The sequence below is a fragment of the Anolis sagrei genome, chromosome 2, assembly GCF_037176765.1.
Source record: "Anolis sagrei isolate rAnoSag1 chromosome 2, rAnoSag1.mat, whole genome shotgun sequence".
NCBI lineage: Eukaryota > Metazoa > Chordata > Lepidosauria > Squamata > Dactyloidae > Anolis > Anolis sagrei.
In genome coordinates this window covers 180,559,928-180,576,662 of record NC_090022.1, presented here as the reverse complement: position 1 = coordinate 180,576,662, position 16,735 = coordinate 180,559,928, and the positions used below count along the sequence as shown (strand labels likewise).

General features: G+C 37.9%; 1 protein-coding gene across 3 annotated transcripts in view; it reads right to left on the bottom strand.

Moving 5' to 3' along the window:
- Window positions 1-7,304: 7,304 nt before the first annotated feature.
- Window positions 7,305-16,735, bottom strand: part of HELZ (helicase with zinc finger) — a 135,043-nt gene continuing 125,612 nt past the window's right edge. For all 3 annotated transcript variants that reach the window (XM_060763080.2, XM_060763081.2, XM_060763082.2), the window contains 2 exons: window positions 16,197-16,449; window positions 7,305-14,799 (listed from right to left, as the gene is read on the bottom strand). In XM_060763080.2, the coding sequence (XP_060619063.2) occupies window positions 14,468-14,799; window positions 16,197-16,449 (585 nt within the window). In that variant the 3' untranslated portion in view covers window positions 7,305-14,467. The remainder of the gene's footprint in view (window positions 14,800-16,196; window positions 16,450-16,735) is intronic.

Below are 16,735 nucleotides of genomic sequence, written 5' to 3'. Positions count from 1 at the left end.
TCTGGATCCAATTTAGAGTGCAAAGCATATTAATGAGGCAGGAATTAAATGATCAGCATTACTGTAATGCAATATATGACCTAAAAAGAATTTAACAATAGAATACCTTGAAAAGTCTGCTGTGTAATTGTATGTTCAGCCCAATTTTAGTGCACTCTCTGTGATCTCCACTAATTGGCTGCATACATAGTGCCTCTTTCCAAAAAACATAATGCAGTGCATATTAATCTAACAATGCTATAGTTGCACAAAGGGCTAAAGTTTCCCTTCTTGAGATTAATTCACAGAAACTCGTTGTTGATTCTGGAAGCCTTGCCTGCCCAGTCAAGGCCTAAAAGGTTATCTTTAAGTGGGAGACCCAATTTACAGGCAACTGAAGTCTAGGTTATAAAATAAGTGTCTGTATGCAGCGATAGACAGCTTGATACACAGAAAATGCAAATTGAAGACCTAACATAAATACATACAACAGGTTCCAAAATTGGTTGGTATTTTGAGTTCTGAGAATATTAAGGTCTCTTCATCTTGAGCTGAGTTTTGTGGCTTTTGTTGCATTTACCAAGAGTTTCCTTTTGTATTTACACATTTTGGTTTGCATCACACAAAGAATATATTTCTGGTTTTTTTCCGTTGACATACCATACTAAGAATCGCTGGGTCCTGGACAGGTTCTGGCACCTTAACAGTGCTGCCAATGGCATAAATGCTCTGCAATGCCAACTCTCACATTTTTAGCATACATTACTAGCAATCCACTATTCCCACTTTCAGAATTCTGTTGAACAAATCAAAAAATGATTTTTTTCAGCTGACACCCTAGGCTGGAATCCGTTACAGCAGTGTAATTGGGAGTTGTATTTGCATAAGTACTTCTTTGGATGTTGCACAAGTTGGTCGGTAATACCGCTCTGAAGACTAGGGGGCGCTGGTGCTTAGCTTTTACGGTGTTGCTAAAGTTCTGGTAGTGAAAATTTCAGAACTCTAACAAAACTTTCAAAATTTCATTATAAATGGCAGTTCCTAATTGGTTCTGTCATAAAAATCATCAATAAATAATAATTAAATTTTGAAAGTTTTGTTAGAGTTCTGAAATTTTCACCACCAGAACTTCAGCAACACTGTAGAAGCAAAGCACCAGCACCCCCTAGTTTTGTAAGTACTTTAGAACCATTTAGAACCATGGATTGCCCATGCCTATTAACTATCCAGTACTTAAGTGCAGCTCTTTTTAGTACTATTCCATTATCTGGGTGGAGGCCACTAGGGGGTGCTAGAGAGAGAGAGAGAGAGAGAGAGAGAGAGAAATAGTCAATTTTACAAAGAGGGAGTTGAAGGAGGAAAACCATTTCCCCCATTTTTGCTAGTTATTCCCCCTCCCCCCTTGCCATATCATAAACAAGAGTTGTTTCCACCATGATGACATGGGTGGTGGGAATAACAGAAAAACGGGGGGGGGGGGGGTTACTTCAACTCACCCTCCACCTCCCATAAAATGGACCATCCTTCTCTGTCTAATGCCCCCTAGTGGTCTCTGCCCAGATGATGAAACAGTATGCTCTGGTTGGCTACAACATACTCTCCAACTGTCCTGCTTTGGCATGGTCAGCCCAATTTAAACCTGTCTTCCCACTTTTTAAGCTGCTTTTCAAATGTCCACATTTGTCTCTCCTCCTCCCCGCTTTCACCCTTTGTCCTCAGTTTATCTGTTGTTGCAAACTGAAATCCAAGTGCAGAACTGGAGAAGTGAAATCTGTCCCTTCCCAGTAGCCTCAGGCAAAGGAAAACTGCTGAAACTTCTCCTAGTTTGTGCATTCATCTGCATTCATAACTTTTGCCACCATGACCTCTCTCATGTTACTTGGCCATATGTTTCCTGGTTTTCTTCTGTGAGATATTAGGGGATATGCTCAAGCACTTTGCTTTCCAAAATCTTTAGCAGAAATGTCTGGGTAGGCTTGAACATGCTATTAGCCTTAAGCGGGATTTGGGCCCTACCTCTCCATCACACTCATGATTCTTAAGGATGGCAGACGAAATATGAACAAATCAGTACAAGTTGAGCATTCCTTACCCAGAATCCCAGAATCCAAAACACTCTAAAATCTGAAATTGTCTCCATGAGTGGTTGAGATCATGAAACCTTTGCTTTCTGATCGTTCAGTGTACAACTAAATTATTAAAAAGATTGTGTATAAAATTACCTTCAGGTTAAGTGTATAAGATATATATAAAATTTAAGTAATTTCCATGCCTAGTCTTGGGTCCCTATCTTCAAGGTATCTTGTTATGCACAAATATGTAAATACAAGTACTCTAAAATCCCAAAAAAACAAAAACAAAACCTAAATCCATAACATTCTGGTCCCCTGCATTTCAGATAAGGGATACTCAGCCTGTATATACATGGACCCATTTTATTTCTTTCGTTTGACGGAAGCATGAATTCATTTTCTGGACACTGAAGGTCATACACAGAATTTGGTTAAAAAATAAAAATAATTAATCAAGTACAGTCATCCTTTCATATTTGCAGCTTTGACTTTTATGGATTACTCAGGTTTGATTAAAACATTCAGTGTGATTCTGTGGTCAACTTCCTCCAGTCATGCTGGAGGACCTAGAGATTTCTAGACGGAATGCTTCTCTAGGAATCTCTAGGTCCTCCAGTGCATTTCTGTGGTCAGCTTGCAATGGAATTCCACCATAAAGTCAGGCTGGAAGACCTGAAAATTCCTGGAGAAGGGTTCAATATGGTAAAAAAGTAGTAATTTAGGTATTCAGTTTTTTCACTTTCATGGGACCCCTGTGTTCCTAACTGCAGTGAATGTGGATGACTGTACATCTGAACACAGTGTGGAAAAAAGTAGCTACACATTTTACAATCAAATCAAATCATGTCACCAGAAACAATGGCAAGCTTAGCAGAACAATCTAGTCTTCATGATCCATCTAAAAACAGAACAAAATGGCAAGTTTGGGGCTACTCTGTCCACAGCCTGTTTCCTTACACCGAGATCTTGTTGCATCAAAAAATCCTGTGGCATCCTTACCTTAAATGGCTTTCCCATTCGCTTCTATAAAGTCTTACTCTGTTGGACACATAAAGAAGCCAACACAAAAGGTTCTTCCCTGTTGTGGAGAATGGATGCTGACGTGCATATTGGGATCACGCTATGCTTTCAGCCAAGGGAATGCTTTGTAGCATGTATGCCTATTTTGAAAAGAAGTCTTCCTATTGAAGGCACTATAACATCAATATTTACTGAGATGGGAAGGCAGTGGGGAAGATGATCACCAAGGCAAGGGTCTTTTCCATGGGATTCTGAATGCCTTTGATTGCGGTATTTTTCAATAAATTGCCATAATACTGAGAAGGAGCTCACTTCTGGAGGCAGTAGGAGACATTTCTTAAAGTCCACTGCAATAGCCGCTGTATGTTTAGTTCTGCCAAATGAATGTCCTGACATTCCCGATGGGGATATATATTGGAGAAATGTTAATGAAAGCAAACTGGTCTCAGTAAATAGAACCTAAAATATTATGCCTGGAGGAAAGTAAACGTAACACCAACTGCAACGAGAAGTATCTTTACGTAACAACTGAGGTGAAAATAAAATCTGTCTGCTGAAGAACATGGAGGAACATCCAAGGCAAAGCATATATGGAAACACATTATTTGGCATGTGCTGTTCGGCAACGGGTTGGACTGGGTTACCCTTGTGGTCTTTTCCAACTCTACAGTTCTATGATCCCTCATACAATGATACAGTTAATTTACTTATTTCCCTGCTTTTCTTCCAAAACCAGGACTCAAAGCAGTTATTGTTGGGGTTCCTTAACAACCATGGCAGCCTTCTATGGAATTCTGTTGTTGTTTTTAGTTTGTGCGGCACTAAAGAAGGTCTCTGACATAGAATTTATCCGGCTCTAATGTGTCAATCCCAGGACTTCACAGGATGAAATTATGGCTGTTATGGGGGAATCACAGTACAATAATTGTGTAGTGTGAAAAGGCCCTAGGCTTCTGTCACCAATGCAAGGTCAAGATTAAATGTCTCAAGGAATGGATGAAAGTCACTAGCATCAGAGAGTTTATTACTTGCTTGTCCTCACTGGGCAACCACTACCCCCTCTGAGAGTATCTGAGGTCTTTGGGGGGGGGGGTGCCCTTAGTGTTGTTGAAGTGGGGAGAAAGGTCTTCCTGACATAACTTACTGCTCAATTCTGTGCTACCACCAGGATGCAAGAAGTTTTTTTAGGGTAATGGTGTAGACCAGTGGTTTTCAACCTGTGGATCTCCAGGTGTTCTGGCCTACAACTACCAGAAATCCCAACCAGTTTACCATCTGTTCGGAGTTGAAGGCCAAAACTTCTAGGGACGCACAAGTTGAGAACCACTGGTGTAGACAGAGATCTATTTATAGGTTTCAGACATCTATGTATCTGAACATAACGTACAGTAAGTATTTTAGAAATCGTACATTATAAGCTATCCAGAAACAGGTTACTTTAGGTCAAGCACTTGGGAGGCAATCCATATATACACATATTGAGGAGCTGAGAATAAAACAATGGACAATGGAATTTCATGATGCCATATTCTGCATAGCAAAAATTTATATCTGCTATACATCTTTGCTACTTTGCTTGACAAGTTAATTTTTTAAAATACAAATTTCAAAGGGAAAATTGCAGCCCACCTTTTGAAATTCACGCAACGAAGTGCTTTTTGGTAAGATAATGGGATATAGCACTTACTGCTAATTCTCTGAAAAAAAATTGGCATTATGACATATTTGAGTTTATGGTGAAAGCAAAGGCGTTTCTTGCTTCACAGCAACTATTAAATACTTCCCACAGAGGCCCCAATCCAGTGGAAGTTCTGCCACAAAAAAAGAGTTGCATGTGAAATAGAGGTATGAATAGACATTGCCTTTACTCCCCAAATGTATAGAGGACATTGCATAAGGGATCTGAATCTCCATTAAGTAAAACAGAGCCACTAGTAGTCTTTACCTAATTTATACACAAAGAAAGCATGCTATACTCACGGGGTCAGTCATATCTTCTCTTTGGTGCCACAACAATCCCAGATTGTCACAATTACTGCATTTCCATGTACAATTAGTATACTTCAGTTAAGGAGAAAGATGATTCAGAGTTTCTTCTTGATTTTCAGTTTGTTTACCTATTAAACCTATGTGGATTTGGAACTCAAGGTTGTCAATGTAGATTTTTCAACATGCATATCTCTGATAGTCATCTGCCTTTAGAGGGAAAGTGAAGTTGTACTTTGTGTATGATTTGCCTCAGCCTTTATTATTTACTAAAACTCCATATGGAACTTTTCTTCTTTGGGTGAGAAATGAAACGTCTTGCGTCAACAAGGAAAACATAGCACTTTAGAAGACAGCCACTCTTAGTCTGTGACAGACATTCACTGCCTGTGTGCTGCCTGAAAGACAGACTTGTTTACATCCCCAAGGCACCAGGAGACAAGAAATAAGCTATAATTAACATGGTTGATGCAACCATGTATCCCTTGGTAGCAATTGGGATGATTTTTGAAATTACTTTAAATGAAAGTGAAGGGTTACTTTTCCTTAAGAAAGGACATAACAGGAGAAGAAATTAGATTCAACGAGAGAGAGAAATCCAGTGACAATATACTAACGTCCTGGATGTTCTGCACTTGCATTTATATAGATCGGAATGTATCTGAGGTCATTATACCTCTGGGGAAAAACATTCTTAACAACCATTCCTACTATGTTCAATAATGTGTTGGGTGGACGCTACATAGTGTACTTGGAATCATTATAGCAATACGTTAGGAATACATTGCAGATTATATTCTGGTAAATCAGCATTTTGGCACCACATGTTTACCTGTCAGAGAACCATGGCCAATCCCAACTCTGAGGTGAGTGAACCTTTGACAAACATTTGTGGTATTTATACATTACAGTTTTCATTTGCATACAAAAATATTCAATCATGATGCACTTAAAAAGAGAACTGCCAGTATGTGAATTGACCTCAGATGTTTTATTACAATGGGAAACATGTTTACACTACAGTGTATTGTACTTGCAACCATCCATCCATTCGCTGTTTAGGGTTGTTTTCCTAATAATGGCATCATAGTGCATATATTTGAGAGCCAATGTGGTGTAGTGGTTGAAGACTGGATGAAGATTCTGGGAGACCAAGGTATGAATATCTGCTCAGCTTTGGAAACCCACTGGCAAGCCATACTCTCTCTTCCCCAACTGCAAATCCCCTCTGACCAAACCTTGCCAAGGATTTCCTTAGGGTTGGCATAGGTTGGATACAATGTGAAGCCACACAATGATGAATGCATGTGTATGTTTGGCTATTACATTTGACTGCTAAGCATCAGACTCAGAGTAAACATTTTGAAGCAAACAATGCTAGCTTTGCCCTATTTCCAAACCACAATCCGGTCTTGGGCCAGCAGCCAACAAACCAGTATAATTTCTTGTTCGATCTCCCCTTCCCAAATTATCAGAGTATGGAAAAATGTATGTGTTCAGAAAATCCATTAAAGGCCACTCCGAGGGGGGATATACAGCATTCCAAAAGACAAGAGTAAGGAATAGGCTTCTACTTCCAGTTAAGTGAATGGTGAGAAAAAACCAACCAAGATTACAGCGAAGAGTGCTGCCAACATCTCAAATTCATAGAGCTCTGTGGCAGTTCAATTGGTTTTCGGGATATGTCATTCCCAGTTATGGCCTTGCTAACCATATCCATGCTCCACCCAAAGATGAAGCTTCAGGATGAAGTACAAAACTCTTTTCCAACCTATGGCTCCAAGCACAGTCCTTCATTGCTCAACATTTTTATCCCTAGGCACACCTTCTTTGACAACAGAAATACTGTGAAGAGCAACACTAGGAATATCTGTTGTCAAAATGTTGCTGCTTTTAATAAGCAGTAACATATTTAGTCATGCACATGTTTATGCCTTGGTTGTGAAACAAATGTTTGTGCCATTCTTGAATGCTAGTACACTAGACTTTTAGACAGAATTGTTAAACTTGCATGTCAACAAACTCCTGAAAGATACATGAAACTGGTTTCACGTTAGATGAAAGACCAAACATTGATGGAACTATTTTGGCCAAGGACAACTGAATGGGCCACTCTCAAATGTAGTTCAGTGTGTCTTTCCAGCTTTTAAAAACTTATTTCAAACTAGTGCTGAACCCCAACATGTGTTGTGCTTCTGAGCTTTTGAAGACCATCCTTCACCATATACTGCAAACATAATGCACTGGTAAATTGCAATAGTATTTATTAAAAAGGCATCTTTATTATAAATACATCTTAAATGTAGCAGTAAAATACATTTTGTGTTACCATTAATTTTTAAAAATAAAGAGTGCACCAAGACAATCATTACACTTGAAGATAGATACTGTTAAGACTCCAATCCTCAACGCAGTTTACAAGAAATCACAAAGGTTGTTGAAACAATTGAAAAGCACCTTCTGGATTTAGCAATCTGGACCACTAGTAGACAATTAATTCAATTTCATTGGTGAAAGAGTTAGACCACTCTTGGTGCTTTGCAGCTCTTCTGAACTACATTCAGGAGTTTCTGCTAATACTAGAAGTACTGACTTTAATATATAAGGCCATTTTCTTTTCTAACTTAACCTATGGTATTGTTTCAAACACAACAGTTTCATTTCTGTTAGCAAGGATGTAGTCTTGCCTCTGAAATAATGGGATTTTAGAGATTTGTATAACGACTTTAAAACAGACCATTTGCACTAACTTTTTTTATTTTATTAATAGATCCACACAACATTAAAGGTGAATTTCACCACACAATCATACGCAGATCTTAGTTCAAGTTGTTCCTTCTCACCCATAGTTTCACAGTTACAAGCACTTGTGTCTCATTAAAATCAATGGGGTTTACCTTTGCATAATTGTACATCGGGGCCACACACTGCAGGTCCAACCTTTCCATTTTTTCCTGGTTAGAGCAATAGTTTGTGGGTGGCAGAAATTTGGCTTTGGGAGCAAAAAGAATAAGTAGAGTGAACTTTTGGGTGTGTTACTCAAGGCAGATTATTATGCGGGCAAAGCACAAGTTACTTAGAATGCAGGACACTGCAATAAATGGGATGGCGGATCAATCACAGACCTGGATAACATATAGGAGAAGCTGGGAAAACACACCGGAGACATAAGCAATCCCATAGGATCACTCCAGGATGGACATTTTAAAGCAAGTTGTGCTGATACAGCACAACTTGATACTAACAGTTCGAATATGGATGATGATCCTTACAAGTCCAAGGGGTAGGTAGGAATCAAAGGGTCTGTGTATATGGCAACTCACAGGCCAATATCTGTTGGGCAACATAAACACAACTTTGAGCTAAAAGCTATCTTTCTTTTGTGGTAGCTTCTCTCACACTCTAAGTTCAGAATTCAACTTACGGTGGAAATTGCCATCTGGATAGACACAATGCCTTTTAGAAGGACATCTGGAGCTTTAAGATATACTTATGTCCATATTTGCATCCAATTTTTTTCAAGCAGGACGTTTTGTTCCCACATGACAACCTGTAGATGTATGTATGAGTTTACAAGCTGCTGGGAGACGTATGGAGGCACCGCTTGCATAAAGTGCTAGGGCCTATATATGTTTCAGTCATAGTTAGTTTCTTCGGAGTCGTAATTGTAGTGCAAATCACAGTGTCCATGTGCATAGGACCCACATGGCACCTCCACCTGATATATGCTAGGTAGCTAAATTCTTTAGCAACTTTGTGCCCGTCCACAAATGATCACATTGAATCCTGCTGATTGTTGAAACTGGGCTATAGTTTTGCACATTAGCCCTGGGTTGCATGCAATAACAGGTTTCAAATGGCTTTTATATGATAATCATAGGGACAGCCTAATGCTCAAGTACTGACTTCTAATGGCAGACTCTTGTGTAGACATTTTTATCTGCCTCCAATGTCCATAGATCATTAAAAATCAGTTCCATTTTAACAAAGGCTGACTCCAGAGGTAGAACAATTATTATTGGGTAGATCACTAAAAGTTTATATTTAACACTGGGCAAAAACACCCAGGATGTATTGTGGCAAAAGAGAAATTTTGCCTCTTAAAAATATCCCAGGGCAGTTGGCGATGGTATGTTTCAAGAAGAGAAATGGACAATTTTTAAAAAATCAACAACACATAAAATGTGATATTATGTGATGTCTAAGTATCAGAAGAAGAAAAAATTGTGAGCATTTCCACATCGGACTAACAATGGCCATTATCAGATAGATATGGAAAGATGAATAGGCAGTACGCATGAACAGAATAGTGCAAAAGCAAGATGAATCACCCTGAAACAATGACTAATAAAATAAAACTGGTAAGATATCAATTCTGCATGAAAAAAGAAATGCAATGCCCATCTAGAGGGAATGACCTGTCTGAATGGAAAATTTCTACTCATCTGAATAGGACATGAAGCAGATCCAAAATTCACCTTATCACTCAAATCTATCCTTTACTTATTCATTAATTTTAATCAATTTAAAGCTGGATCCTAAGAGAAACCAATATTGTATAAAGATGGATCAACAGTCAAGTGACTCTACTAAAGCTATAGTGCTGTGCCAGTTAACAAAGTTTTTCACATATATCAAATGCATATACATTTTGTGATGGATACACTATTAGATCCAGAACTATTAGCACACGTTCTCACAAATTCACGTTATTTATTTAGTTAAAGCAACTTGGGGCCTTCATAACCAGGAATTTATAGCAGTATAATGCTTGGGGTATAAGACTACAAGGAAAATCTGATGCTCCCAAGTGTCGCCTGTTTTGTTCATAGTTGTTTAGTTAGTGATGCAACACAAACACATACAGTACACTGATTAGAATCTGATATTGGCCAGCTTCTCCAACCACACACTGCTTCCCTGCTCATATTTTGGGGCATGGGGTAAGGTTGGGATTTGCAGGCTTTGGTGCAATAATACAGGCTAGCTAAGAAACCCAGCACTGTGCAAAATATGAAATGGGTGAAAGTAAGGAAAGTTATGGCTAGTGATGTTTCAATACTGTGTTCTCTATACTTCCTCTGGCAAATGACCAAAGAGTAGAAGCAAATGTTAAAGGAGAAGATGTGTGCAGCTATTTGAGTCCTACAACCATCCAACTTCTACTGAAACTTTTCAGATGTGCCTTAAATAGCTCAGAGTTCTGACAGAGTGTGTGTACGTAAGTAAAATTCATTATAGGAATACACACACATACATCCTTAGAATAAATGTTAGGACTATACAAAACATTGGGCATATTAGTTGAGAAGTTCTATATTTTTTTCCCGTGGCTTTCTCTGTGCTCCAGACTTTGAATCTCTTAAAATCTAGGGTCATTTGTTACACAATTTCCATAAAATATGATGAATCCCTCTATCTATTCCCAATATGTGCATATAACACCACTGGGCTACAGCTCTCCTCAGCACAGCCAATGATCATGGAAAGTGGGAGTTGAAGTCCCAAAGACCTGGACAACAGCATGTTGGGGAAGGCTGCATTAAGTGATGAACTGCCATACACACATTTAGGATCTGAGATCACAGTGGTAATGTACCACTAAGAGTGTTTCCATACCTGAAAGTACATTCTAATTTACTGAGGATAAATCGCAACAAAAATGGAAATTCTGTACCATCTGGGATGTCCTTCATGAAGGTATGGCGAGCACTTAATGCGAAAACCTTTCGTCAGTCCAACAAGTCTTGTATTGGGATTCTCAATCACTGGCAAAAACATTTTAAGAAGTGAGCAAAGGGGAAGTTGACTGAAAAATGATCTGGCAAGGTATACTGTTAAATTTAGATCAGTTAAGTCACCAAAGGGAAATTTCATCATTAGCTAACTAGTACACAGCTACTGGGCAAGGAAACAGAGGTAGAAAAAAATGAGGCATGGAGAATCCAGTGTGTACCCAACACCATAATACAATTAAATGAGGTTCACAAGTTAAATTGTCCTAGCATCAGGAACCATCTAGTTTTCTAGGTTCATGTCACAGTATGCAGAATTTCTCAGTTACATCATTCTAAAATTTACAAGACTGAATGCTCCTTCAGCTACAAGAAAAGAAAAAAAATATTCTAGCTAAGATATTCATTATAAGGACAACCAACATGGTTCACATGTCAAAGACAAAGTAGCCTTTTCTTTCAAACATTACTGACTTTGAGCAGGTTATGCCTTCTAGCTTCAGTAATGTATCCTCTTTAAATGCATTGATCGATGACATGAATGCTTGTTCCCATGAAAATAATATATTTCGTTCCTGAAAACATGAAATGAAATAACGATGGAAAATCTTATTACTTTTGAGGAGATGTGGAACATTAAAACTATATTATAAATTTGGCATAAACAAGGCCCACATTTTAAGTATGTACCAGCTCCAACAATTGAGTTGTAAAAATGGAGTATTATTTTACAGTCATTCACAACACATTAATAAAGCCTTTATTAATAGAACAATCCACTGACGATGGCAATTCCACCATGACGGAAATCAATGAAAAGGTTGTGATTTGATTATAAGAAAAAAAAATCCCTAGTGTAAGTATAATTACATACTAGCAGTTTGAAAACAGGGCAATAAAACTAAGGTCTAACGTGAATGGAGAAACAAACGGAAATGTGGAGCTTTTCTTCCCATGCAAAATCAACTCTACTTCTGAAGCTGTCAATTCTCTAATGTTTCTAGAGAGAGAGAAAAATATTTTAAACCTCAAAAAACCAATCTGCTAAATCCACAATATGTCTGTTTAAATCCATCATGGATTGAAGACTACATCATCTTCCTCATCTTACTGAAACCTTACTTTAATTGCTGAATTCTGAAAAGATAATAATTCTTCCAAATGGAGGCGTATGCATCTAACTTCACTTACTGATGAGATAAAAGACATGCTTCAACAATGGTAATAGAAGAGGTGGAAAGAGAAAAAAAAGGAACAATGTGCTTTAACGTTTTTAGGAAGTTGTTTCTGCAATGAAAATACTAGTGTGTGATAGTTTAAAAGCAATGCAGTTGGATATGAATGACTGTTCTTCAACTCACAGAATAAAATAAATGAACATGTAGTTTTAATTTTTAGTTTAATGTTTAAATGACATGAACAAATTTTGTGTGATTTTGAAACTCCTAAAGTGAGAGTACTGACTTGACCAACAGCTTCTGAGCTCTAACTAACATGTCATCTTAATTTTGCACAGGCTACTAATATTTCTTTCTTGTGCCCCCATAAAAGAGACCTGAACGGCATTCCTGCCATAAGTTATGTCTACGTAGCTCTCACTGCCTTCAATACTCTTCTTTTACCACGCTGTAATGAGAAGGATTTCATCTTAGAACTTTAGGATAATAACTATCAGAAACAGCTTATTTCAGAGGGATCCAAGAAGCATGTTATTCTTAGACCATTATCTTGTTATTGGTGACAGCAAAGGTCTACTGAAAATCCCTTGGCCTTCAGCTCTTATGCCAAATGCTCAAATGAGAGGCAAAACTGAACTGGACCTTTCTCCTTCACTTTGGCTGGGTTTAACCCTATAGCTATGCATCTTTACCCTGAACTTCTGAGCCATGCCTCCTATAGCCATGAAATATTACAGGGTGCACTGATCTTGTAGAGAGAAAAAACATTTAAGTGAAATCCTGACCTATTTAGGATCAAAAGAAAAATGACATTGATTTCAGCCAAGCTGAGATTTTCACCATCACGATTTTGCAAGACCCAACAGGAATAAATGGATTGTAACAAGAGCAAACATCGGATTGAATACAGCAGCAAGTACAGTAGCTCAGCAAAAGGCTGTGCATCGATCCCAATGATTTCAAAGCTGTGGGGAGAATGAACGATACTACCTTTTCAAAATAGTACTCTTGACTCTTACAATGGGAAATCAAAATAAATAAATGGGTGATAGTAATGAATGTCCCCTATCAAAGAGATCTTTTCAAGTGTAAAGGAGGACAAGTGCCTTTATAGAAGCTATAAAAGATACATCCCTTACTTCAAAAGTATGAACAGTGTACAAGACCACAACCTGAAAGGTAAACATTACCCTATTTTTTTCCAAAATTTTCTTACATATTGCTGTATAATTCTTTATAGATTTCAATATATAGTGGTAAAAGACCAGGCTTGTGGAAAACCTCAGCAGAACATACAAAGATAAAAACAACCATGTCAGAGCACATCTCCTTCCCCCTCCCTCCCCCACAATGTTACTCCCCCAAAATTTGGATTAATTTGGATACAGCTTTGACAAACATAAAAATCTTCTTTAATGAAGTTCCTCAAACAAAACAATTAGCAAAATAGTTGAATATCTGTGTATAATGTCACATTTAATGTAAACATCAAATAATATACCAAAAGGATACGGGGGGTGGGGAGGATTTAAAACGGCACAGTTCTTTATACCACTAAAGAAACCAGAGGGGGAGAAACCAGATTACAAGCGATTTACACATGCATAGTTGGGAGCAGGATCCAAATATTTTACTAAAATCACTCAGTTTTTTTAAAATAGTTATTAAACTACAAAGCACCCAACATAACAAAAATGGGTTTTAATTTCATGATTCTTGTTTATAAACCTATCAATTCCACATTTCTAACAAGCTAAAATTAGCAGCTTGTCCAAAAATAAGATGTGTAGGTTTTTTTTTTAATTGACCACTGTTTTTCCATTTTACTTTGAAATTTTAACAGTGGCGTCTGGATCTGCAAAGAAGGTCTTCACTTTATCCTACAATCAAAGGAGATTACTATGCCACGCCATACAGTTTCTAAAACTATGAAAGTCTTAGAATGCAGCATCCCTTCACAGAAAGCTGATAAAAGTGAAAGTAATTAGAAGCTGCTGCACTTTTATTTAAAAAAAATAAACAATTTAAGCAGACATAACATACATTTGTACATCGACTGGCCATTTCTGGTACAGAAACCCAGCACAGTATGCTAAATGTTATTGAATAAATGTAAATGCTACTTACATTTCTTTTTAAATACAATTTAGACAACTTTTTTTAAATTTTTGTATATTTTTTTTAAAGTTGCACAATCAACTTTCCAGCTGCTAGCTTTAATGCAACACATATATAAAGTTACATAATTTTTTTAAGAGTGTGTTTTTCTAGAGATTTTTTTTTCAAACTTCTGACCCACATCAAAAAGGAAAAAAAATTAAGATAATGGAACATAACTTAAAAAGGTTAGATTCAAGTCTAGCAGCAAAGCAATTAAACCAAGGTATGTTTACTAATATAAACAAAGACAAATGGTGGCAACTGCAGATGAAGCCCCGACTACCCTAAATCTACAGACACAAATAGAAACTAAAATTTCTCTACAAAAATATTCTGATTATTTAAAATAGGAGTAAAAGCCATTGCTACCTGATGAACTACCTAGACTAAGTTCCTGAAATAAAGACAAAGGATCACTATTCTTTTTTGCCTGCTCAGGAGGGGCTTTGGGCTTTGGGGGAGCCCGCAGAGCACTTGCGTACGACATGGCAGGTTTGTTGACGCCAGCGCTTGGCTGGCTGCTGCTGTTGGACTCAGCAATCTGCTTGTTGGGCATGAGGGGAGGGAACTGGCCAAGATGTTGGAGCACGTTGTAATTAAAAGAAGGGGACAACTGGATGTTTTCAACCTTCAGCTGTTCCTCGGGGGATTTGGCAGTCTTCGATGGAACTAGATGGAACAAAAAAAGAAACCATGTTCACTCAGTTATCCAAACAGAGAAAAGACCAAGTGGGTGAGAAAGATATCTATTAGGTTCACCTTCTTCAAGCCTAGGTGAGTGAAATAGGAGGAAATGACAAGACATTTTATCCCATGGAAACTCTAAAGTCAAATCACAGTACATTTTTGAAAAACTGGATATCTTGACAATCTCAAATTATCTAAGAGACATCTTAGAGAACAGCTCAAATAATGAGTAAGATCCAACCATACAAAAACTAAAACCACAAATATCATAAAATAACATTCACCTCCCTTCACATATCAGCACAACACTACCATGGGGCAATACCTCAGGGAACTTCTAACAGCAGAAATGAAAATGTGGGTGATTCTTTTGCTTGGAAGCAGGGAGTGTATATTGTTCTACACACACATGTGCAACTTTGGATCCTAGGTTACAGTCAAATTGATTCTAACTAGATTATTCTGGACTAAGTTGACCTGCAGCTTCATTTACCCATCTTCACTCTGAAGTAGGAACATGGGTTTTCTCATCAGACACAACAAGAATGGCTAAAAGTAAGGGATTTTGAAGAGTCACAACTCAACAAAATCCGAGGTGGGTGGAACAGTTTCCCACCCATGCACTGAGGTCTCCTCTAAGATTGAATGTCAGCTTCTTTAGGAGTATAATAATTTCAGTAGCAAGAAACTTGACAATGACATGCATGCATGATTCATTCAACCTCCCTTTAGTAGCAGCAACCCCTGAAGAAGAAAGCACTCAGTACGCAAAGGAGGTATATTTTGTACGTTTTCAGACTCACTTGGAATTTCATCTATTAGTTTTAAGAGTCTGATCCCCCTCCCGCCCCCCTTATTTTCATCTTTAGTTGTTCCTCAAATTCCTATCAGTTTGGGGGGGAAATCCAACAAAGATTTTTTTAATAAAAAGCTTATAAAGCTTTGCTTTATTCAGGGTGCCCTACATTACAGAACAACCTTCGTTACCAATGGTTGTCCACTATGCGCATGCAGCAGTGTCTGGAATCATTTGAAAGCAACATTTACTACTTGTAGGTTTATAGATCTCATATTGTACAGAATGGTCTGAAGGGACAATAGACTAAATCTTGCATTGTGCGGATCCAGAAGATACAAGCTACGTATTTATGCTCTCCCCACTGTGACTGCATCCATAGATGGACTTGACAAAAGTCATTTTTTCCAAAGTACAGTTTCTTTATAATCCAGGTTGCTAAACATGTGTGAGCTACCTCTTCAACTGGAAGGTCATAACTGATCAAAGCTAAAGGAAAAGAAATCTATAAATGCTAGAAACAAAGCAATGAAAATTGACCAATCAGCAACTGGGGCAAAGACAACAAGCAAGTACCACTTACCTAACAACTCTCTTGGTTGGCCTGCTCTATTGGATCCATTACATGGAATGTTCTGATATGGGGCTGATGAAGTGGAGTTTACCCACATTTCAGGTGATGAATAATTGAAAGAGGGTGGGTTACTGTGGTCCTGAAGCTCTTTACACTGTCCAAGGCCATCTTGAGGAGTGTTTAAATCTTCAGAACAAGCCTGGGCTGAACTAGATGAAATTCTTCTTTGGTACAATGGCCTGCCTGGTCCTCTTGGTTCATACTATATAAAAGAAAAGAATAGGCAAGGAAAGACATTGCTTTGCTAAATGATACTTCTAGCCTCAGTTTGTTTTGCAACTGTAAGTAATGTATTACATTTAACTGTCTCCCCCTTTTACAATGATCTCTTGCTTTCTAATTTGTCACTTTGTCTTCTCTCTTAACTTCTCCCTGGAGTGCAAATGTACAAGACTTTAAGACACTGGTATATTTGTTATACTTTCATGGTAGATTTAGCTTAGCCATATTAATTTAATTCATCTTTTGGAAATAATTTCTAGATAGCA